The sequence below is a fragment of the Hemicordylus capensis genome, chromosome 2, assembly GCF_027244095.1.
Source record: "Hemicordylus capensis ecotype Gifberg chromosome 2, rHemCap1.1.pri, whole genome shotgun sequence".
In the NCBI taxonomy this organism is placed as follows: domain Eukaryota; kingdom Metazoa; phylum Chordata; class Lepidosauria; order Squamata; family Cordylidae; genus Hemicordylus; species Hemicordylus capensis.
The window spans coordinates 288,097,788-288,122,240 of record NC_069658.1 but is presented as its reverse complement, the minus strand read 5'-3'; the positions used below and the strand labels follow the sequence as shown (position 1 = coordinate 288,122,240).

General features: G+C 43.1%; 1 protein-coding gene and 1 long non-coding RNA gene across 12 annotated transcripts in view; one reads left to right on the top strand and one right to left on the bottom strand.

Annotated features, from left to right (window-relative positions):
- The window catches only part of LOC128343611 (contactin-4), a 920,791-nt gene that overhangs the window by 173,236 nt on the left and 723,102 nt on the right, over positions 1 to 24,453 (bottom strand). For 10 of the 11 annotated variants that reach the window (XM_053292988.1, XM_053292986.1, XM_053292991.1 and 7 more), the window contains 2 exons: positions 12,680 to 12,816; positions 10,557 to 10,686 (listed from right to left, as the gene is read on the bottom strand). In XM_053292988.1, coding sequence (XP_053148963.1) covers positions 10,557 to 10,686; positions 12,680 to 12,816 — 267 coding nt within the window. Of the gene's footprint in view, positions 1 to 10,556; positions 10,687 to 12,679; positions 12,817 to 13,418; positions 13,683 to 24,453 lie in introns of those variants that run through there. The other variant, XM_053292993.1, reaches the window with a different exon arrangement.
- Positions 3,748 to 5,911, top strand: LOC128343613 (uncharacterized). The gene is made up of 3 exons (XR_008315610.1): positions 3,748 to 3,981; positions 5,670 to 5,716; positions 5,792 to 5,911. It is a non-coding gene; the product is annotated as an uncharacterized LOC128343613 (long non-coding RNA).

Here is a 24,453-nt window from a genome sequence, read left to right as displayed (position 1 = left end):
TTTAGTTTAGAAAAAAGACGACTGCGGGGAGACATGATAGAGGTCTATAAAATCATGCATGGTGTGGAGAAAGTGGAGAGAGAGAGATTCTTTTCCCTCTCACACAACACTAGAACCCGGGGTCACTCCATGAAATTGATTGCCAGGAGGTCTATGACCAACAAACGGAAGTACTTTTTCACACAACGCGTGATCCACTTGTGGAACTCTCTGCCACAGGATGTGGTGACGGCCAACAACCTGGATGGCTTTAAGAGGGGTTTGGATGACTTCATGGAGGAGAGGTCTATCAATGGCTACTAGTCGGAGGGCTGTGGGCCACCTCCAGCCTCAAGGGTGTGCTTCTGAGTACCAGTTGCAGGGGAGTAACAGCAGGAGAGAGGGCATGCCCTCTGCTCCTGCCTGTGGCTTCCACCGGCATCTGGTGGGCCACTGTGCGAAACAGGATGCTGGACTAGATGGGCCTTGAGCCTGATCCAGCAGGGCTGTTCTTATGTTCTTAGAAAGAAAGCATGGAGATTGGGTCAAGTTGAGTTCTGTTTCTAATTCCAACACTGCCCTTTAGGGAGGGTTTTTGATCCAAAGACGTGATAGTGTCAACAATTTTGTCTAGTTCACAAGCAACCCCAGGGTCTATGTTCTGCATGTAAGTGCAGAAGCATAGTTTGCATGGACACCCTTGCATAGGACTTGGGGCGGATTAACCCTTTTGCTGCCCGTAGGCAGAAGGACTTTGCAGCCCCTAAACCCCACCCCCCAGCCCCAAAGCCAATCTCAGCCATTCCCAACTCTCCTCCGAGTTCTCCCCAGGCCCAGCAGCAAGTTGCAACTTGCAACTTTAAAGACAACAACAACAACTCACACCTCCTCTCTTGGCTGCTTCTGGTGTGGTGGTGGTGGTGGGGGGCTTCCCAGCTGCCGCTCCTCAAGCATATCCACCTCTCACCCCTCTCTCTTTCAGCCTTACGGTAGGCTACTGGCTGGCTGAGCCTGGGTGTAGAGGGTGGCAGGCACAACAGCAGCAGCAGCAGCATGGCCTAAAGGAATGGGGATGAGGGGCCCACTGTCTTGGAGCACGAGCAGCAGCCAGAACTGAGGCTGGGGCGGGCGGGCGGGAGAGATGACACACACAAACACTCCATTGTCTCCGAAAGTCCCAGACCACAGGGCAGCCATCGTTGACGGCAGTGGCTGGAGGAGCGCTCCTCTCCTTGCCTCCTCCTGGCTCCCCTCCCTCCGAGTGACTAGAGCAGGCCTGCTCAACTTAGGCCCCCCAGCTGTTTTTGGACTACAACTCCCATAATTCTCAGCCACAGCAGCCAATAGCCAGGAATTATGGGAATTGTAGGCCATCTGCAGGAGGGGCGAAGTTGAGCAGGCCTGGACTAGAGAGATCAGGAAGGGTCTCTCTCTCTCTCTGACCTCTCTCCATGCTGGCGGTGGCCCCTCCCCCTCCTCAGCTCCCCTCTTGCCTTCCTGCATGCTGCGAGCACAGAAAGGGAAGAGAGGAGCAGACACCGAGAATGCTGCAGCAGGCTACCCAGCCTGTGCTGGCAACTGGCAACACAGACAGAGGCAGAGCACAGTCAGCAGCACTGGTGCATGTTTCACGTCTGAATGTCGCCTCGCCCGTGGCTTCATTTTGCGCAATTAGATTCTTTTTGTGCAATTAAATTCTGATCTTTCAGAAGTCACTTCTGATCTTTTAGAGAGTCACTTGCTGCTGCTGTAAAGTTAGGACAGTACTCCCCCCCCCCGCCTTCAAAGATATTGTCCTATTGTTAGTTTTCAACGGATTCAGCCCCCCGCCGCGCCCCCCGCCCCAATGTAGCTTGCCATTTTGAACCACTTGTTGCTCAGATCAGAGGAAGAGCCTCAGAGGAGGAGCCAAGAGTGAAGACGAAGAACACTCACTGACTCACTCTGTAAGAAAGAAATTCTCATTGAAATGCCACCCAGTGCCCATCCACCCCAAACGCTGCTGCTGCTTGTTTTAGAGAGGAAGCAGCAGCAGGAGAAATCAATAATGATTGTTCCTTAGCTTAGCTTAGTTCTTCCCCACTCTAGCAGCAGCAGCAAAAGCAGCAGCAGCAGCGAAGCCCCCTGCTGGCAAGCCATATATACACACAACAGCCTGCATGCTGGCTGCTGCCGCCGCCGCTCCTCTCTGTCACCCCCCCCCCCCGCGACTGGGTTTGTTGAGATTGAGAGACATAAAGACACACACTCACAACAGAAAACAATTCATTTACTTCAAAAAATGCCGCTGGGGGGGATATTTGCCGCTGTAGGCAGCCGCCTCCGCTGTCTTTCCCATAATCTGCCTATGCATAGGACAGTAGCCAGTGTCTACACACAGACGATTGCATCAATAATTTTGCTTACACTAGTAGATGTGTAGGTCACGTCTGTTTCAATGCAAATGCGGACAGGTAGGCCTTGAATGATGCAAAATATTCTGTGCACTGGGGGATCACAAGCCCTAAGGCAGTTCCTGTGCCCTGCTGCATGTTTAACAGACAGGCCAGGCCAGGCCAGTGTGCAAGCCAGTTTTCAATTGACATAATGGACTACAGTCTCAGTCATGTGACTGTAGCTGTACCTAGATGAATCCAACTGCTGTGTATTTCCTCCACCTAAAGGATGGTAATTAATTCCTTTTCATTGCGTGCGGAATTCATACCCTAATCTGCAGAATTAAGTGATAGATCTCCCCAATGTTCCACCAGACTCTCAAGATCCAAACACTGCAATCAGACACGCATCTCCCTTATTAACCAGTTATGATTACTTCAATCACTGTGGCATGGAGGCCTAGACAAGGTCTTCCATTCCATTATTATGAGGGTCCTCATGAGAATAAGGCCACCAAACTTGCTGTCTATATTTTCCAGTCTTTTACTCTCATTCCAACTACCACATTTCCTCCCTCCCTAATGTTGTGACTGTCTTTCATCTCCTTCCTGAGCTGCTCACACAAGTGCCAAATGAACACACATGCAAAAGTGCTTAATTTCCCCCCCTACTGCTGCCTCTATTGCTATGCTTAATATGAGAGAGGTGTCATTCATACAACCGTAAGGAGAGGAGAAGGGCGGCGGGGAAGGCAAGAGCCTATTTGCCTTTCCCCAGGCAACCAATTACCCATCAGGGCTCTGCCACCGGCGGCGATTAGGGGAAAGCAAGCCAGGGCCACCAGGCACCCCACACGAGCAGGGCAAGCTCTGTGCTGCCAGGCTGCTCCTTCCCCTTGGCTTTATTAGAAAGATGGCTGTTGGATGTGCGGAGCCCCAGCCGAACAGAGAATGAGTTAGGAGGCATGTGCATGTCCTCCTATCTCACTTTAAACTGGATAGCCAATCAGGGCTGCCCAGGAGCAGGACAGATGACCAGACCAGCCCTACCAAGGCTAGTCCTGTCTACCCAGATGGGCTGGTCGTGAGAATGGGCTCACAGACTCACCACAGATAAGAGTCTCTAATGATCTTGGTCCCTACAATATGTCCTTATGTTCCCAAAGCTGACCTATGTGTTCCTGTCCATTATCACAGGTTTGCTGTGTGAAAGATTCATGATCTAGTGTGTATCATGATCCATTATGAAGCAAACACATTTTGTGATCACATTATGATCCATTATGAAGCAAACACATTTGCTTCATAATGAAACAATGATTTGTTCTGATGCATTGTGTTTTTTTAATGATATCTACATCACCCAGATGGTTGTATCCTGAGACACAGAGGAGGAAGGAAGGTCTTGTAAGAGGACTTCTCAGTCTCTTCCTCCTCACACAAGCTCTCTGCAGATTTCAGAAAGCCTCTCTTGAGAGTTGGGACCCCTCTGGAGTTGAAAAGCATGAGGAATGAGGAGGGGCTGCTGGGGACAGGATGGGCTCGTGAAAACCGCCCTCCCCTTTGGATGAACAGAAGAGTCTTGTATGCTTTCAGGATACAACTCAAAGGTTTTGGAGAGAAACAGGTGAGAACACTTAGCAAATAAACAAGATAGAACAGAATGGGATTATGTTGAAATAAACTAGATCCAATGCTCTAAAAGCATTTGGTAAGTGGTGGCTGGTTGTAAGATATTATCTTCATAATGGTTAATTATGGGAAATGACTACCAATGTTTGCCTTCTATAAACACTATATAATATAGTGTTTAATATAATATTCCTAATATATATGCAGAGAAATGGACTGTATCATACACATAAAGGAGCCAGCGTGGTGTAGTGGTTAGAGTGCTGGACTAGGACCGGGGAGACCTGAGTTCAAATCCCCATTCAGCCATGATACTAGCTGGGTGACTCTGGGCCAGTCACTTCTCTCTCAGCCTAACCTACTTCACAGGGTTGTTGTAAGGAGAAACTTAAGTATGTAGTACACCGCTCTGGGCTCATTGGAGGAAGAGTGGGATATAAATGTAAATATTATTATTATTATTATTATCACTGTACGTTAAATAAAGTAAGCAAACCATTTCTCTACCTGGAACAGTGTTAAGAGAGGTTCTTTCAGGATGGGCCCAGGAAGCTTCCGGGGCTAATCATTTGTGATGAAATGCTTTCTAAAAATATGGGACTGAGAACTCTGGCTGAGGCTTGACTTCCTCTGGGCTAATAATGGAGAGTAGTTCAGGACAATCTTTTAGCTAGGGAGTTTTTCATAATTGGCAAGTAAGAAGTGGAGGCTCAGAAAATCTACATAAAGGTTTATTCCAGTTGATATATTTTAAACCCATGCCTTTTAATCTCTCTCTCAATCATTTCCCATCAGCAGCACCAGCCCATTCTGTAACTAGGCACACCGTGGCATCTTTGTGAAGATTCGATGATTGCAGCTCAATAATTAAAAAACAAAACCCTGAAGCTAGAGTTCTTTCGCCGTATACAGGTGGCCCTTGATATTTGCAGGGTTATTTCCTAAGGTTTCACTTATTCACAAGCCACTTGCCTATATACCAATTTAGTTATCATGGGGGAAGGGATGTAGGTTTGATTATGGGTGTGTGTGTGTCTATTCCCTGCCATAACTAAATTATCCCAGCCATTTGTGCTGCCTCTTTAAGCCTCCCCTTCAGCCAGCTGGAAAGTGGGAAAAGTGACAATTTAAAGGCGGTAGGAGAGACACCCGGACACTTGTCACCTCTTTAAGTATCCCCATAAGCCCTCTGGGAAATGGGGAGAGTGGTGATTTAATGGCTACTCTCCCCACTTCCCAGCTGGTCCTTAGGGAGCTTAATGCGGTGGGGTGAGTGGCTAGATGCTTCTCCCACTACCTCTTTAAGTTCCCCTGCGTGCTATCTAAACTTTAAACCTCTGTAAGCTGATGGGTTGGGAGGTTTAAAGTTTAAATTACCACTGTCCCTGCTTCCCTGCTGGTGCATGAGGAGATTTAAGAGGTGGTGTGAGTGTCTGGAACCCTCTTTAAGTGCCCCCCTTGTGCCGCCTGAGTACAGAATCTAATCCCATTTTGAGGTTAGGTGAAGTACTCCAATATCACAGATTCACTGTTTGCAGAATTTGCCCAGAACATAACCCCCGCAAAATCGGAGGCTTTCCTGCACTTGCATGCTTCTGTGACATCAGAATTGTCCAATCAGCAGCTCTGGAGAGCTAACACTGGCCAGTAACACCAGTCTGTGTTCTTTCGCCTTTTCTCAAGGTTCTGTGACTCGTTTTGGCTAATTGGCAAAACATTATTCAGAAAAGGTATGTGCTCTGTTCTGAGACTTCTTTCATATATCTGTGACTATGGAACTATGTAATATTATAGATGTAAAATAGTTATCTATATTATATGTTGGAGGTGGAAACTGAAGGAAGGATTTCAGACAGACCGAATCCTGATTTACAAAGGAGTTCAGAAAGCCCAAACCCTTTAATCATTGCAGGCAATGTTTGAAAATGTTCAGCTGAGAAATACACAAAGGTATGTTAGAAGATATCAGACATGGGATGCAAACAGGTGGCTGTTCCTACCCTGATCCACATTTTGCTCAGTTGGATTTATTAAATTTATAGACCAAATTTATTTTTATATAGAATTCAAGGTAGATTACAGAACGATTGTTCAGAATATGCAAGGGCTTAACACAGAAATTATTGTCCACACATTCTAGCTTTCTATCACTAGCAGTGACCTGAAAGATGCCTCTGAGACTCTCACAAGCATGGTATAGTGGTGATAGTCAACCCCTTATCATTGGTCCCCAGCCCCTGGTATATGTTGTGTCTGAAATTCCATTTAGTTATGATGGCTAATAGATCTCTTGTTTTGTTAGCCACAATATACTTGGAACACTGTTAAGCCATAACTTGGAACACTGTGTCTACTTCTGGAACCTGCAATTTAAGAAGGACATTGATGGACTGGAATGGATTCAGAAGGGGCAACAAGATGGTAGGGGCCTGAAATCCAAGTCCTAAGAGGAATGGTTGAAGAAACTCGATATGTTTAGCCTGCCAAAGAGAAGACTTAGGAGAGATATGATATCCCTTCAGATATTTGCAGATGGCTGTCAAACAGAAGAAGCAGACTTGTTCTCTATTTCTAGCTAGGGGTGTGAATTAACCAAAGATCATGGTTCAGCTTGAATTCAAACTGAATTCGAGCTGAACCGCAAGCTGCCGAACTGGACCAGTCGGTCCATTTGTCCGAACTAGTTCACCAGTTCAGCAACTAACTGGTTTGCTGGTGAGGATTCCCCTTCACAAGTACAGGAGTGGGGGACCCTGGCTCCAGTGAAGGGGCGGTGGTGGGACGGTGGTGAGAGAGGTAGTAAAATGGTCTGCTTACCAACCAACAGCTTACTTGCACTGCTGCTCGCCTCTCTGGCACAGCCCATAGGTAAACTGTGCCCATTCCTCCCTATTTTACCAAGCTGCCCACTTGGCCAGGGCTGAGTTCTGGCCTCCACGTATGCAAGCTCGGTAGCATTGGTTCGGTTTGATCGTGGACAGAACTGCCCCTCGTTTGGTCCATGATTGTACCTCTGAACCAGCCCGGTTTGAGGCAAACTAGTTCGGTACCGAACTGGTCGTGCACACCCTGATTACTAGCCTGCCATCTGCCGGGGAGTCTATAGCAGTTTTCTGCACTAGAAAGTCCTGCCTAATTCTAACATTCTATGAATTTGTACAATGCTTCTTAATTCTCATTGAATAAGTGGTCATCACCAGTAAGTGCATGCCATGTCCATATTTCTGCCTTTGTGATTCAAAGACAATAGTGTGATATCTAGTCCACACTAATGGATTTATTTTATGTTTCCTATTTCCCCAGGTTTGGAAGGCAGCTTTACAGGATCAGATTCTTGGTAAGGAGAGAGTACTGGAGACTTTTAAAGTTTTGTTAATATCTTTTTATTTGCCAATATACAGGTTGGAACACGGGCAGGTAGTGCTAACCATAATGTAGCATCAGTCAACCATAGCAACAGCAGCATGCTAGCAACCACCCATGACTGCTTCTTGTTAGCCAGTTCCAGGAACTAGACAATGTTCTCTCTCTGTCCAAATCCAGTTTCTTTTAGCCCCACCACAAAAGTACAAGTATGAGGCCCTCTGTGGTGAAGTGAAGAGCTCTTAGCCATCCGGGGCCATAACAGAAATGCCTATTATTCACTACCTAGAAGGTTATCTTCCCACTTGGCACCCCAACACAGTGTGACCCAAAACAGGGAATAGTCTGCTGCGGGGGCTATAGACATATCATTAGGGATGTGTACGAAACACAATTCGGCTTCCAAATCATGGCACAATTCCTTTAAAGCCGAGGGCTTGCTTGGCCCCTTTAATGTGGAGGAGAGCAGGTCCATCCCTGCAGCTCCTCCAATTGCCACCATTTCAGTAATGGTGTGTGCCAGCTATGCCTGCGTGCCATTTGTGTGCCGGCATTGTGCACAGGCTGCTGGAGGAGAGTGCCACCGGCACCCGGGAATAGCTGGGGGGAGTGCCGGGATTACTGCAATGATGGCGAGTGGAGGAGGAGCAAGAATGGACCTGCTCTCCTCCATGTTAAAGGGGCTGGGTAAGCCCTAAATTTTAAAAGGATTGTGCCACAGTCAGAAGCCACATCACATTGTGGCACATCCCTACATGTCATGCTCACGATTTTTTTTTTAAAGTGGCAATAATAGTTTTGTGATCTTGCTGGTATTCATCACTTCCTTAATTGTTTTTTTAAAGATCAATGCTCCCTCATAGTAGTCACGCAGCTGGGAAGTAATTCATGAGCAAAGTCATCTTTCCTCCTGTAAACTTATCACAAGGAGGAAGGGAGAGCGTGGGGAAAACGAAGAGTTGTGTTATTCCTGGACTGGGAATTACAATACCTGCAGTTTCTGCAGAAATCTGTGGCACAAGATCTTATACTTCAAGGACTTGCAGAGAGTTCCTCGCAATAAAAAATATGATGATGAGGAGAGAGATCTGGGTCCAGCGCAAGCAATGAGTAACTGCATATATACGGCATGAAAAAAATGAATCTCCTTTTTAGACCTTTATTGCGTATAAAAGGAAATAAATCCAACACAATTCTATTGAAAACAAACGCTTTGACATAAAAACTTCATTATCAATGCTTGATGTTTAACAGTATTTGAACCAGCATTCTTATATAGCAAAAGCTGAAACTCTCCCAGCCATCTGAAGCTGATGAAAAGCATGGGGGAGAAGAGTTAAGAATACTTTCCTGAGCTCAGCACTAACAAGGAGCGGGACGGGGAAGTGACAAGTTAAACAGTAAACCCTTTAGAGATGCACATCATTAGGGATGTACACGAAACACAATTCGGCTTCCAAATCATGGCACAATCCTTTTAAAATCAAGGGCTTACTCAGCCCCTTTAATGTGGAGGAGTGCAGGTCCATCCCTGCTCCTCCTCCGCTTGCCCCAATCGCGCCATATCAATAGAGAAAGACCTTGGTCAATACACATGAGAGATAGGCATAAAGGAAAAACAATGCTACTTAAAGTGTATATCATGGAGATAGAACATTGTACCCTTAAAAGAAAAATCAGAGAAGCATTGTACATTCATATTCTGAAACCTGGGGTTAATGGCAAAGAGGAACTTAAAGAAATTCTGAGATATATTGGCCTCTAAAGGGTGTACTGCTTAACTTGTTCCTTTCCTCTCCCCCTCCTTGTTAGTGCTGAGCTCAGGAAATCATTCTTATCTCCTCTCCCCTGTGCTTTTCATCAACTTCAGGTGGCTGGAGTTTTTATATAGCAAAAAGCTCTTTCAGCTTTTGCCATATAGGAATGCTGGTTCAAACACTGTTAAACATACATCAAGCATTGATAATGATGTTTTTATGTTGAAACATTTGCTTTTAATGGAATTTTGTTGGATTTATTTCCTTTTATATGCAATAAAAAGGTTTACAAAGGAGATTTGCTTTGAGTGTCATCATGCATATCTCATCACCACTATACCAGCTAATATGAAAAAAATGGTCATCTGGAAAGGGTCAACTCTGTCTGAAGCTCCAGCAAGACAAAACAGCTTAGTTATGGATGCCAAAGAGACAGAAATAACCTAATCTATCAAGTAAAGAAATCTGAGTCACTGAGCAATTCAGAATGCTCTGTTAATATTATACATGAAACTACAAATTAATGTTTATATTGGGAAAAACTAGAAACTCTTTGCCATAGATGGCAATCCCACTGACTGACATGCTGTGAATGCCAATACTGGTGTTTCCAACCCGCCAAGGCTGCTGCACATGTAAAAGACAGCCCCAGTGGTGTTGTGCAAGAGCAAACTTGTGCAACTATCTAAAAGAGCTTGTGTGCTGTTCTACTTCCATTGAAAACAATGGCAGTAGCACAACACAAGTTTGCATACTGTTTTAAGTAGTTGTGCTGAGGCTGACTTTTATATGCTCAGTAGCCCCAGCAAGCTGGAAACACTGATACTGTATAGCATGTTGACCACTGTTTATAACTGTAGTTTTCAAATGGTGTTCTGGACTTGTGGGAATCCTAGGGGAATCCTTGATGCTTATTAGGAGTACCTCTAAGAGAATTGGTAGATAAGCTTTCTTAAAAAAAATATTTTCCCAAGAGTGCCAATGAACCCTGAAAGGTGCAGCCACAAGGTGTATTGGTTGTGTACTCTCTCTCTCTCTCTCTCTCTCTCTCTCTCTCTCTCTCTCACACACACACACACACACACACACACACACACACACACACACACACACACACCATAGAGGTTCTTTTGTGGACAGGTGAATGCAGAAAGAGTTTCCTGAAGGTATTTCTTATACCAGACAATACAAGTTCACACCGAAGCATCTAGCAAAAGAATAAAAGAAAAAAGAAGTGCACTTTCTGAAAATCTAGAGCAAACAACAAACAAACAACAAACAAACACAAATATGCCAAGATAGTAAGAGGTTATTTATGACCTTTCCTTGTATGTGGACAATTGCAATTAACTAAACACAACAAGGACCTGTTTGTGGGGTTTGTGAGAGCTAGCAAATCTATTCAGGCTAACAGAGATTTTTCAATAGTCGTTAAGTAAAAGGAGCCCACCGATTACACTCAGTTCTGCGCTGACAAAGATGACCCCATGTCTGTTTTCTGCCACACACTGATACATGCCGGTGTCTGATAGGTTCACGCTCGTTATGGTGAGTGCTCCATGGTCAATCTGGATTCTTTCCTACAAAATGGCAAATGAATAATGCAAATAAATAAAAGAAACTCAGTTCCAGAATGTATCCATTACTGCAGTTATATATAATTGTTATAACAAAGTGAAGGAACAACAGCTAATGGCAGAACACTTGCGTTGCATGCAGAAAGTCCCAAGTTCAATCTCTAGCATTTTCAGATAAGACTCGGAAAGAGGCCTGTCTGAAAACCGGAAGACCGGAAAACCAGTTAGAGCACACAGTACTGATCCAGATGGACCAATAGTCTGATTCAGCACAAGACAACTTCATATGTTCAATAAGGTGATGGATCAGAATTGAAGTTGAAAAACGTAAATATATGAACAATTGTATATGAGACACTTTACTTGTCAACTGTATTTATCATATTTAACTCAATTTATCATATACTAGTACTATTATGAATATTTATATATTTATAAATATTTATATTTATCATATTACATGTTAATGGGGGAGGAACAATAAGTAGATAAATGCTATCTAAAGAGTAGTGCATTCTCTCTCTCTCAATCTCTCTCTCCCGCTCCCCCACTCTCAGTTCTTAGATTGAACATCTGAACCATTTTGATTAATAACCCCCTCAAGTAGATAAACTTGAATTTAAAACTACTTCTCTTCTGTTGTGAATTATGGCCTAACACAGCCAGGCAAACGTTCTGAAGAACATTTGGAAGAGTAGAACTATTAGCTTTCTGCCCCCTTGAAGAGACAGTAATCACATTCAATGGTGCAAAGCAATTGTGTGCCGTTCACCCCCAAAAGAATAAAAAAACCCTAAAGATGTAAATGTTAATCATTTAACAATCCTTACTTTAGTCTAATGTGATTTAAGTTCAAGACCATCTGCTAGTGACCAGCATGAGACATGTGAAATTAGCATGTGGAGCAAAAGACCCTGTAATCATTTGTCAGCCTAAGGATACAGAACTCATGTGATCAGTTCTAATAAGTGCAGCAATGTATTTCCCCACTCAGTAGGAGTTTAGCTATATTTTAACAACCAAACATATAACTCATATAATAAAAAAATGTGAATGGCTTTTTCCATGGCTGCCGGATTGCAATGTAATGTTTGCACAATCTTTATTAGCGCTTGCTCAAATGTAGGCAATGACAGTCTCTCAGGTCACAGCGTAGGAGAAAAATGTTGGCTATCTTGATAATGGAGTGCAAGATAGTTTTAATAATTGAGACAATCAAGGGGGTGAAAGGATCTCCTCTGCTGAGATATGGAACAGAAGGGGTGCTGGTGAGAGATTTCCTCTCCTTCCACAGATTGTTAATCTTTAGGCAATTCATTCTGCAACTGCTAATGGCAGGTCAACTACCTTGTTGACAATCCTAGCAGAGATCTGAAGAAATTGAATAGGGTTATGGCTACAAGGCAGAGGGCTAGTTCATGTTCCATAAAGTTCAGTCCAAAATTAGAAGCTCCAAAACTGAATACAGGGAAACTATTGTAGTCTGAATAATTGCATTTTCACTACTTTTACTGAAGTTCACACTTGAATTGCAGTTTTGTCATAGCGCTACTTTATTGTAGAGCTGTGGGGAATGAAAAATATGCAGCCATTTTATATACCTTTCTTCTCATAGCAGTCCCAGAGCTTCTAAGTTCTACTTGAATCAGAGGAATGCTTGTCAAAGGCAGAAAATGGCACTTAAATGCCTAACTTTCATTGAACGTTGGTTTGGAATTAGGTGCCTGAGGGTAATTTCTGCCTTTGAAATGTCTGGCTTGAAGTGTCACTGTTTTAACTATAAGGAAAAGCTCAAGGTGATTCGGTGACATTCACTCAGCAGGGAAGGAAGTCTGAAATGGGACAGATGGAATTTTAAGGCCACATGTTTTCATGAATTCCTTTTTCAACAACAAACTATGCAGACTTGAAAAAGGTCACCACATCAGAACAACCCTTTCAAGTTAGTCCCCAAACTCTGAGCATCAAGGACACCAAGCCTGAACATAGCTCATACCTGAGGGAGAAGCAGTTCACCATCCTTCAGCCAACTGTAAGAAGGCTTTGGTCTCCCATTTGCCTTACACTCCCAATAGATGCTTTCTTCCATAGCCACATGAGCATCACTTATTTTCTGAATCCAGTTGGGAGGAGCTGCAACAAGAACAACACTTTTCTAAGCATAAGTTTATTTTTCCGCGGGCCATTAACTTTCAAATACCTTTCTCCAATTCAGAAATGAATGCTAGTATCATATTGCTGAGTTTTCATGAAAGTACTGAGAATAAGATCCAATCTAGACTCCAAATGTAAAAACAACCAAATCATTTTACAGTCAAGAGAATAATTTATAAATAAAAGGGCTGTAGATACAGGAAGGTTAGTTATAGGCCAATCTAATATTATAAGAAAAGCTAGGTAAATTATTGTTTAGAACATTTATATACAGCTGATCAACAAAGAAGTTATCAAAGCAATTTATGTAGCAAAAGAAATGAAAAGAAACAACTCTTAAAGATAATGGTGATATTCTGACTAAATTCACTAGAGTAAGTTCTAATGAAATGTAATAGTCCAGGGTAACTCCTGAGCAGCCTTCTCTCCTAGGTGTGCCAACTGCGCATGCATCCCCCCCGCCAATCCCTCCGCGAAGCCTCCTTAAACTGCCGCTCACTGTGACTGCGGCAAGGGTTGTTGTTTTCCCCTCTCCCGCCTTTCCCCATTGCCACCTAGTCGCCACCTCCACCTCTCCTCACCCACTGTGGGCTCTTCTGAAAGAGGGAATGTCTCGCTCTGTTTATGCCCCCGTCAGCCTGAACAAACAATTTAAAAAGGCTTCAAAAGGGTTTTTTTCTCTCAACAAGTTGAAGTTATGTGTTTTACACAAGTGAACTTGGGGGTGGGTGGGAGGAATAAAAGCTGATCTGAATTCAATCAAAGGTAGACACAGAAGTCAATTAATTGTACTCAGAGAGATTAAAGTACTTGCTTAACTTTCTGATTAAAAACAATGAAACTAAAAGATGTCCCCCAAAAAGAATATGTTTGTAAACTCCCGTGAGGTACATTTCAGGATTCAAACTATTGGCATAACAACAAAAGCAACAAACACAAATTCCAGTGAATAGCCAGTAGGATCATCTCAGGTTGCCACATTGTTGAAGCTGTAGACCAATCAGGCACTTGGATAAAAAAAATCATGGGAGCCCCATATGAAATCTTTGGTTGTATATTGCAAATAATTTAAGGTAACAAACACAGTTGTCCAAAGACTTAAAGAATATGTGTATGTTATTACCAGCAGAGGTCTCCATGAACCAGGGCATTTTACATTATTCTCTGTTTCTCAGTAATCAGATAAAACAATTTCAGATTTCTTCAACAAAGGACAGCCACTTTAAAAATCCCTTCGGGACTTAGATGAGATCAGAAGAAGGTTTGCAAGGGTAGAATTAAGCAGAAAAAGGTTGATAAACAAGGAGTGTCAAGTTGAATACCAATATGATGCTGCTACTTTTAAATCCATCTCTGCTATCAGCTTTTACTACTGATAAACCCAAAGGGACAAAAAGCAACAATACTTCTGTAAAGCACTGCTAGTAGGGGGAAATTAATCATAACAGGAGTAAATCTTACTAGCAGGTGTGGGCAACTAATTTTACAAGCACTGTGCGAATTCTTCCTGCGCCCTACCACATCTAGAAGCAACACAACGAAAGCAAAAGAAAAGGGGGGAAAAAGAATCAGAATCTTAAACCTGTCATGCAAAAATACAAGATATAAAATGACCCATGTGGGAAAACAATGTGGTTCGGTTCATATTGTTTTATAAAAGAAAGAGCAGCACATTGCAATGGAAAAAGAGTCACAATCACAAAAAGCCTATACCTCCTTGCCTTTCTACTAGTATGAAAAGAGCACATCTTGGGGGTGGGGGTGTGTGCGGGGGTACTGCAGTAAAAAAAACATTCTGTGAAATCAAGGTTCTGCCTGAAGATGCTTGTTAATTTAATGCTTTCCCAAGTTCAAGGCTATCTTGAAGTACAATGGTCGCCACACTTTTCTGTAAAGGCACTGTTACAACCAGATGTCCTTGGATATGAAAAGGACTCTTAAACACACACACACACCCCATCTCTCATAGACTTTCTCATAGAGTATGTCAACACACATGCCTTTCATGGATATGCCTACATGTATTGAGTATTTAAATAGGAAAATACCATTCAAAACAACTCTAACACAAAGGGAATGTATGTCTGTGTGGTCACAATAGTGTTTTTTTTAACATGCAGGCTAAACACAGTGGCTTACATGTGGACTAATGAAACATGAGGACCAAGGGCGGCTCCAGAGGGCGGCACCCTCTCAGAAACATAGTTGCCCCCTCAGCTGCCCCTGATTTGTGTCTCAGAAATCTAATATGTGGGCCACTGGTGGGCATATGTGATGACTGGTGAGCATATGTGATGACTGGTGGGCCACTGTGTGAAACAGGATGCTGGACTAGATGGGCCTAGGGCCTGATCCAGCAGGGCTGTTCTTATGTTCTTATGAGACACAGCTTGCCCACCCAGAAATGCACTGTGCCTCTTCTGTGCCTTCCTCAATATTTTTCTGGTGCCACCAGAAAAATGCAAAATTTTGTAGGACTTCAAGTGGGTAAATTTGACTATGTTGCACCCAGAAAAATGGAGGTCAGCTATGACAAGCCTGGTGAGAACTGCTGTGTATGGGTTTGTGAAGCACTGTCTGTGGGGGTACATGCACAATTCCTGCGATGGCTGTATGACTGGAGCAACAGGCCAGACCTCACATGAACATCTGAGCTGGACTGAAATGCAATTTTCCAGATATCTTAGGATCCTGTGCTCAAATATGTGTATCAAGTCAGTTCTGCATATTGTCACAATAATTGCTTATGCTCTGAAAATGCTGTTATTAACCCAGGAAACAATAGATCATGTTTTCAATCTGGTGACAAATGCTAAAGATGCAACCAAGCTTCAAGACGCTCTGGAAGGAATCTTATATAGCATTTATTTATTTGATACATTTCTATACTGCCCAAAACGCAAGTTCTTTGGGCAGTTTACAAAATAATAAAAACAGCCAATAAAAGATTAAAACATTTCAACAATTTAAATTAAAAAAGTTAAAACTATTAAAACACAATTAAAACAGTATCTAATTAAAAGCCTGGGTGAACAAAGGTGTCTTGACTGCCCTTTAAAAAGTTGTAAGAGATGGGAAGGCTCTTATTTCAGCAGGAAGTGTGTTCCAAAGCCTTGGGGCAGCAATGGAGAAGGCCCACAATTTAAGATTGTGAAGCATGTGAAACATGCATTTAAGACTGTGAAGCATGCATTTAACATGTGATGCATGTCCTTGAAAAGAGGGCATATAAAACATTTCTCAAAAGCATGCTCACATAATAAATAAAAATTGTTTCAATTTGCGAGGGGGCAGGGGCGCAGAGGTCTATTTCTGATTTATTTACAGAAGGGTGGGTCCTAGGGCTTTTAGATTTCTGCTCTAGGAGGTTGAAGAGAGAAGGACATAATATAATCATGTTCATGTGTTCATCTTAAATCCTGTTTTAACAAGTCCAGCATTTCTCTGATCTAACCCACATTATTTCATACTGTTCTAAATGTTCTCTTATAGAAGTATTTTCTAGTGTTCTACTGCCTGTATTGATTTAAACTGCCCCTCCTTTTTCTTTTTGTAGTTTAATTGGGGGGTAGTAGATTTAAAGGGTGGCTTTCCCAAAATATGACCATGTGGTTTTTAAAGCATCATGAATTGAAGAGGGCCTGTATTTATTTTATGCTGCTTTAAATTGTGGTGTGTGTGTGTGTGTTTTTAACATTCTAAAGTGAAGAGGCTTTCCTGATCTCTCCAAACACTAGAGCTTTTATTAATATGCAATTCATTCCCCTAATTTGAAGAAACCTTGCAAGCCTAATTATTTGGGGGATGGGAGGTGTGTGGATTCAAAGACCACCTCCAGCCTCAAAGGCAAATGCCTCTAAATACCAGTTGCAGGGGAGAAATAGCAGAGAGCTCTTGCCACCTCTTGCCAGTGGGCTTCCCAGAAGCATCTGGTGGACCACTGTGTGAAACAGGATGCTGGAAAAGACAGACCTTGGGCCTGATCCAGCAGGACTGTTCTTATGTGCTCTTTAAAAATCCTAGGGGTAAATTACAGCTTGCCACTTTGGCTCATCAAATTTTCCCAGGAAATGTCAGATATTTCATGGAGGCATACAGTTATGCCACTCACAAGCCTCACAGTTATCTGTGGATTTAAATCCTACAACTCCTGAATCCTACAGGCTCAGAAGTCTCTCCCCCACCCCCCAGACTGGCCTGTGCTGTACACCATGAAAAAAACACAGGCTGATTACAAAATGCCCAGCTCTTAACCTTTGACATATTGCAACCTACCACTGTCCTGGGCAACAAGTGTAACTGTTGTCTACTACTGTTGACCTCCTTGCTAAAATATATAACTTATTCCTGCAATCAGATTCTGTACCAGAGGACTAGAGAGTAGAATATGTAACACCGATTTTCAAGAGAGGATCCAGGGGTGATCCGGGAAATTACAGGTCAGTTAGCGTAACATCTGTTCCAGGCAAATTGATGGAAAGCATCCTCAAGGATAAAATTGTAAAGCACATAGAAGAACAGGCCCTGCTGGGAGTGAACCAGCATGGGTTCCACAAAGGTAAATCTTGCCTCAAGAACCTTTTGGAGATCTTTGAGAGTGTCAACAAGTGTGTGGATCAAGGTGATCCAGCTGACATAGTATACCTGGACTTGCAAAAAGCTTTTGACAAAGTTCCTCATTGACGACTCCTGAGGAAACTTAGCTGTCATAGGATAAGGGGACAAGTACATGTGTGGATTGCTAACTGGTTGAAAGACAGGAAACAGAGGGTAGGTATAAATGGAGAGTTTTCACAATGGAGGGAAGTAAGAATTGGGGTCCCCCAGGGATCTGTACTGGGACCGGTGCTTTTTAATTTATTCATAAATGATCTAGAAGCAGGGGTGAGCAGTGAGGTGGCCAAATTTGCAGATGATACCAAACTCTTTCGGGTAGTGAAATCCAAAATGGAATGTGAGGAGCACCAAAGGATCTCTCCAAACTGGGGGAGTGGGCAACAAAGTGGCAAATGTGGTTCCTTGTTGGCAAGTGTAAAGTGATGCACATTGGGACGAAGAAACCCAACTTCAAGTATATGCTGATGGGATATGAGCTGTCGGTGACTGACTAGGAGAGGGATCTTGGAGTCGTGGTGGATAGCTCGTTGAAAGTGTCAACTCAGTGTGTGGCAGCTGTAAAAAAGGCCAATTCCATGCTAGGGATCATTAGGAAGGGGATTGAAAATAAAATGGCTAATATTATAATGCCCTTATACAAAACTATGGTGCAACCGCACTTGGAGTACTGCGTACAATTCTGGTCACCACATCTAAAAAGGACATTGTAGAACTGGGAAAGGTGCAGAAGAGGGCAACCAAGATGATCAGGGGCCTAGAGCACCTTTCTTATAAGGCAAGGCTACAACACCTGGGGCTTTTTAGTTTAGAAAAAAGATGACTACGGGGAGACATGATAGCGGTTCCATAAAATCATGCATGGTTGTTTAGAAAGTGGATAAAGAGAAATTTTTCTCCCTCTCCCCTAACACTAGAACCAGGGGTCATCCCATGAAATTGATTGCTGGGAAATCTAGGACCAGCAAACGGAAGTACTTTTTCACACAACGCATAATCAACTTGTGGAATTCTCTGCCACGAGATGTGGTGACAGCCAACAACCTGTCGACACCAGCAATGCCAACCTTAAGAGGGGTTTGGATAACTTCATGGAGGAGAGGTCTATTGACGGCTACTAGTCGGAGGGCTGTAGACCACCTCCAGCCTCGGGGGCAGGTTGCCGCTGGGTAACAGTTGCGGGGGAGTTACAGCAGGAGAGAAGGGCATGCCCTCAACTCCTGCCTGTGGCTTCCAGCGGTATCTGGTGGGCCACTGTGCGAAACGGGATGCTGGCCTAGATGGGCCTTGGGCCTGATCCAGCAGGGCTGTTCTTATGTTCTTAACTGCTGTAAAGAGAAATCTTGCCCTCTTAAAATTACTTATAAAGGCTCCTCCATGCCAGAGGAAGGCCATTTCTTCTGGGGGTTAAGCTTCACCATCCCTCTGATAACAGGACTTCTAACTAATAGATAATGGAATACTAGCTTAACTTGCACAGAGCATCTGCATGATAGTACCTGATTGATCTCCTCACCCCCTGCCTCAGCCCCCTCATCTCAGAAATCTCTCCACCCTCATGTGATCTGTGCTTCTGCTCCTCCTCCTCCATCCCATTGCTCCATCTCTCTCACCCCTCTTGGTCGTGGCTGTGGCATTGCTGGTGTCGATTAGCCAAACCACAGCCCCCTGACCCCAGAGACCTCCCCACCCTCACCTCGCTCCTGCTCCTTCCTGCAGGAGCAGCAACAGCAGCAGCAGCAGCGGCTAACTGGGCCCTTCCTCACACCTGTTGCCATGGATGCTCATTCCTCTCTGACCACTGACAGGCCTGAGCCCATACCTCACCCTTCCTTCTTCCTCTCTTCCTCTCCTTTCCCCCCCTCTCTTTCTCTCTCCTCCACTTTCTCTCCCCTTCCCACCTTTCTCTCTCTCCTTCCCTCCCTGAAACAGGTCTTGTTCATCTTGTTTCCTCATCTAATTCGCACAGTAGCAGCCTCCTTCTCCTGAAAAGGCTTTTTCCTCCCTCACAACCCCTCTCTTTGCAGACCCCTTCCCACTAAAAGTTGCATTTCAACTGATCTTCACCATCACAGGCTCCTCCTTCCTATCTGCATATGGAATCCCCACTGCCCAATCAGGTGCTTCTGCTCATGAACTCTCATGAGAGCTGCCACTCACAGGATTAGCCACGGGTATGCCTTAGCAAAATACATATAAAGAAGATGGTGGAAAGATATATTTGGTCCCTAAACACCAGCTAGAACAGCTAAAAGGGTCCCCTCTCAAGGAGGAAAACATCAGAATGGCTGCAATCTACTTAAAAAAATTTGACCCACGTTTGGCAGGGAGAAGCAGAGATGGGAAAATGAGACCTGTCTCTACCCTAGCCTGAGCAGGCCTCTGCTGAATTTCCCCAAAATTCTGATGCCCTCTTCCAAGAGGTCTTGGATAGTTTGCCTGAGAGGTCTAAGAACCCAGCAAAGGTTCTGTTAAACAAGCTGAAGCAGAACACAGAGGTTTCTTCTTGGGGTGAGAAGGGCAATTTTGTGTACAAGAGTGAAATGGTTGGTGGCTGCAGCATACTGGATCTGGTCAAAGCAACCACTCTTGTTCACAATCAGCCACCCAGCCGCTTCCCTAGAGGCTGGGGTGTTTTTATGAGGGCCATGAACTGAAATGAACTTGTATAGCAGGAAATCTTACCACCCGGATGCTTTAGAACATCTTAAAAATCCTAGAGGTGTGTCTCTGTCACCTAACACTTCTTGAGTTTCTAAAAAACAGAGGAAGCCGCTTGCTGCTTTGTGGTTAAGCCCCATATATTCAAGGACAAAATTACAAGACTGAAAGACAGGCTGGGGAGGTTTCATGGGTACTGGGAAGCTGTCCATATAGAGGCAGGCAAAGTTAATGTCATAATGCTTAAAATTAAAGAGGGGTTTTTTTAAATATAAAAAGAGAAGGTCCCACTATATACATCATTAGCCACAAAACTGCTTATGGCAGTTTTCAGTAATTGACCTATATATAAATTTTCCTGTTTGCTGACATGACTTCCAGCTAAAATGCTAAACATTTTTGTACTCACATGGTCTACCAGGTATTTCACATTGGCTGTGAGCAAAGCCTTGGCATGTGCTAACTTCACAGCTGGGTTCAGGGAAATTTTCTTGACAAAGAGGGAGGCTGACAAGATCTGCACCTTGTAGCGAGGGTTAGTTCCATCAGCCATCAAACTGAACACATCCTTAATGCACATTAGCTTAATTTTCACTTCTACAACATTTAAAAGCAGTTTATCTTGGGGAGGGGGAAGGTCAGTTTTTATTTATTTATTCAATTTATATACTGCCCTTCCTAAAGTGGCAATTTACATTAAAATAAAACAAAAAAACAATAAAACAATTAAAACCAGAAAACATTTAAACCACATTAAAATTAAAACTAGATATCAATAAAGGCAAGGCTAAAAAGATGCCCCGGTAGATCTACCTTCCAGCTTCTGACTGTAAGGCAGCTCTGTTAATAAAGCCAAGATTATCACCATCCAGGGCAGTTGCTTCATGATGACATGCAGTATCTTTATAAAATAAGACTGCTGTAAACTGGATAGAGTGTTCTCATTGCAATTCATAATCACTTCAATGAGTGGTCTGTAGGGATAGGAGCTGACAAGCTGGTCTCCCAGGGTAACACCCACTTGGCTACACATTGTCTAAATAGGGTAATTCACTAAGTCCACTGAAGCATCCTGTGCAAGGTTGGTTCCATCCTTGTTGACAATTTTACACCATTCATACTAAAATCCAGGTAAAAAATTCCCAGTCCTAGCAATGAAGAACTCTAGGGGGGCAGTGTCTGTCAGAGTGGTCAGTGGTAGCAGCTCAACATATACACTTCTTTCAGTACTTGTCTGCATAGGGGCAATTTGGAAGCGGTCCAGTTCATATTTGGTGCATTCTTTGGAGCTGCAGTGAATAAAAGCCATTGTGGCATAAAAGATATCACTGGAAGAGCATTTCCTCTTTCCCTTAGGCCTTCTCTGGCACTTCTGAGGCTTTTGCTGTTTCACAACTTTTCTTTTAGGAGGATGGGGAGGTCCTGTTAGTTGCACACATGCTGCCTTTTGTTTTCTTTTAATATACATCAGACCTGATCCTCCCTGGGAGGAAAAACCCTGATCCACCTTATACAGAACAGCTTGAGAGATGTGACACAAAGACTTAACAATGCTCTGAGATGCTGTTTTAATGTGTGGCTTAATGATCTGCAATCCTCATCTCAAAAGCAAGGCTTCTTTCTGGAAAAGGCTCCAGAATATGCCACCAAATCCTGCTCCATTCATGACTAGGGCATCCATGTAGCCAGGAAGGTTAAGCTGGAGGTTAGGAATACAGTCAAGGAAATCAAGCAGTTGGACAGGAGAAGCAGACAGAACAAGGGAGACCCTGAAATTGAGACATGGCCTGTTCCAGAAAGGAGGTTTCTTCCTGTTGGAAGAAATGATAGGCCTCACAGGTGGGGTCAGCCTAGTGCCTGGAGATTCAAAAGCTACTACAGCACAGCAGATTGCCATAAGGGGCAGTGGTGAGCCAGATTCTCAGCCTCAAGACCAGCTAATCCTGACAGCCAGCCTTAAAAATAAGGGCTATGGTAGCTTCCAGTCTCAGTCCAGGGTGTGGTATTATGGCAGGCAGATTTGAGCGTGGGGTGCAAGCAGAAAACTGCTAATTTCATATACTTGCAAAATCTGTCAATTATTTAGAAGAATATAGTTTTGAAGCTCACGGGACTTCCGGTTAGATAAGATGGCGGCTGGCAGCATTTCTCTTCAGCTCCTTTTATTGTGTTAGTATCTTTCTTTGCTTTTATTTGTTTTTTATTTGTTTTAGTAGACATTTGCCCTGAAAATCTCTTTTTCATAATAGAGCAGGTTAACAACGGAATAATTCACTGAGGTCTGTGCTTTGGCTGTTGCAATCAGAAGACCGGGTATTTTTAAAGATAAGACCTATTGGACTTGGCAGTGTTTCAATAAGGAAAGCTGTAATAAAGAACAAACAATTTAAATCCAGAAATAAAAACTTTCGAGGCTTCTAAGGCCACAGTAAGGTATCCAAGGTTTCCAAGTCTTTGAATAACGCTGACTCTGCTATGCAGACGAAGATCGACTCATTTTATACTCTACCACAAGTCGTAAGTACAATAATTACGGATAAGGACAATAAAGTTTGTAGTTGTAATAAATCAAATGCAGAAAAGGGGTTTGGCTCAGCCAGGGACTGCCGAGACAATGATCAGAACTATGCTTATAATAAACTCCAGAACTCCTATTTGGATAAGAACGAAAGGAGGGACCCTTTATCCTTATCTACAGATGAGTCAGCAAACCCACTTCTTAGCTCTGCAACAAAATTGACCTCATCAGAGGCTAATGAGGAAACACCTCTAAGAATGCCTGTGCTCATTTTAGAGACTCTGATCTATCTATTTCAGTGTTTCTCAAAGATTGCAATTAATATGGATAACCTAAACACCGAGATGAAAAAATTAACTAACTTAGTCATCTTAAGTAATTCTGTTAGCGGCAAAGTTGCACAGCCAAATAAATGTACACAGGCTGCAGAAGCACAGACACAAACAGAAGTACAGATCCAAACTCTTAATATGGAGCTGAGGTCAGAGCGGTTTGTTACTCTTTCAGAGGGAGATTGTAAGATTTCCGCAAGCAACTCCAATCAAAGATCTAAGCAAAGAACTCTACATTCTACCCATCAACCGAATTACATTATTTTGGAGATTTTACAAAATTGCAAAAACTTACAGCACTGGAGCTCTAAGCAAAAAATCAGAACCTCGCTTGCTCAAATTTTGAACTTTGAAGCTCACCTTACATATATTGAGAGTCAATATTATTCACATGTTCAAAGATATACATAATATTAGAAATCCGCCATATAAGCTAACATAAACATAAAGGAGTATTGATGGAAAGGGAGGCTTCGGGTCCCCAGAATATGGCCCAAGAAGGGAAGGTACTCCAAAAGAATGTAGCCACTTTAGTAGGAATAGGTCTACCACTATGAACCAGTCTGAGATCTCTTGTCGAAAAGTAGTATAAACATATTTGTAGAAATAGTAGTAGTATGCTTACCACTAATGTAAACAAACTGAAATGATTCTGATAACAGATTGCTTCAGATTGGGTTAATGTATGTGCTCTTGTGCACACAGGATAAGAAATTACTTCCATAATTTCACTTTGCAGGGTTGCATATTCTCATTGTTCAGAGATTCACACCAAAGCAGTGAGGAATGAGCTATACTAACTTTTCTGAAAGTAGGCCAGACATGCAATGGCTTCCCTTTTTTAATTTGGGATACAATTATATATTTTAAATCTTAGAAGTTCAAGAGACTGCATTACTCAGATGCTCTTTTGCAAGATTGGAATCAGCTCTTTTAGAATCAGTGCAGATAGTTCCCATAAGCCTCATAAAGGGTCCCACTGTACTCCTAAATGAGATACAAACCTTTGCTTTACTGAAAGGGATCACCAAGGCTAAATTTTATGTCCAGGCAGACTAAAAATTGAGTGCTGTTTAGTTTAAGTTCTTCAGAAACACAGTATAGATGAAAACAGAAAGCCTTGTCAGCCAAGAAAAAAAACACCCTTTTTAGTTCAAACAGTTCAACAAACAAATATGTAAGTGAAGAATATTAACTATGCAATATGGTAGCAATGGATTCTTGCTACTTAGGAATAAGTAGGATTGCCACATCTCAGTCAGCCCCAGCCCTAAGGCTTCTAAGGCAGGAAAAAATAGGTCATTCCTCCTATACTTCAAGCAGCGAGGGAAATCATAATAATTATCCTAGAACAGGGATTCTCAAACTTGGGTCCTCAGGTGTTATTGGACTTCAACTCCCATAATCCCCAGCCTCAGTGGCCTTTGGTTGGGGATTATGGGAGTTGAAGTCCAATAACACCTGAGGACCCAAGTTTGAGAATCACTGTCC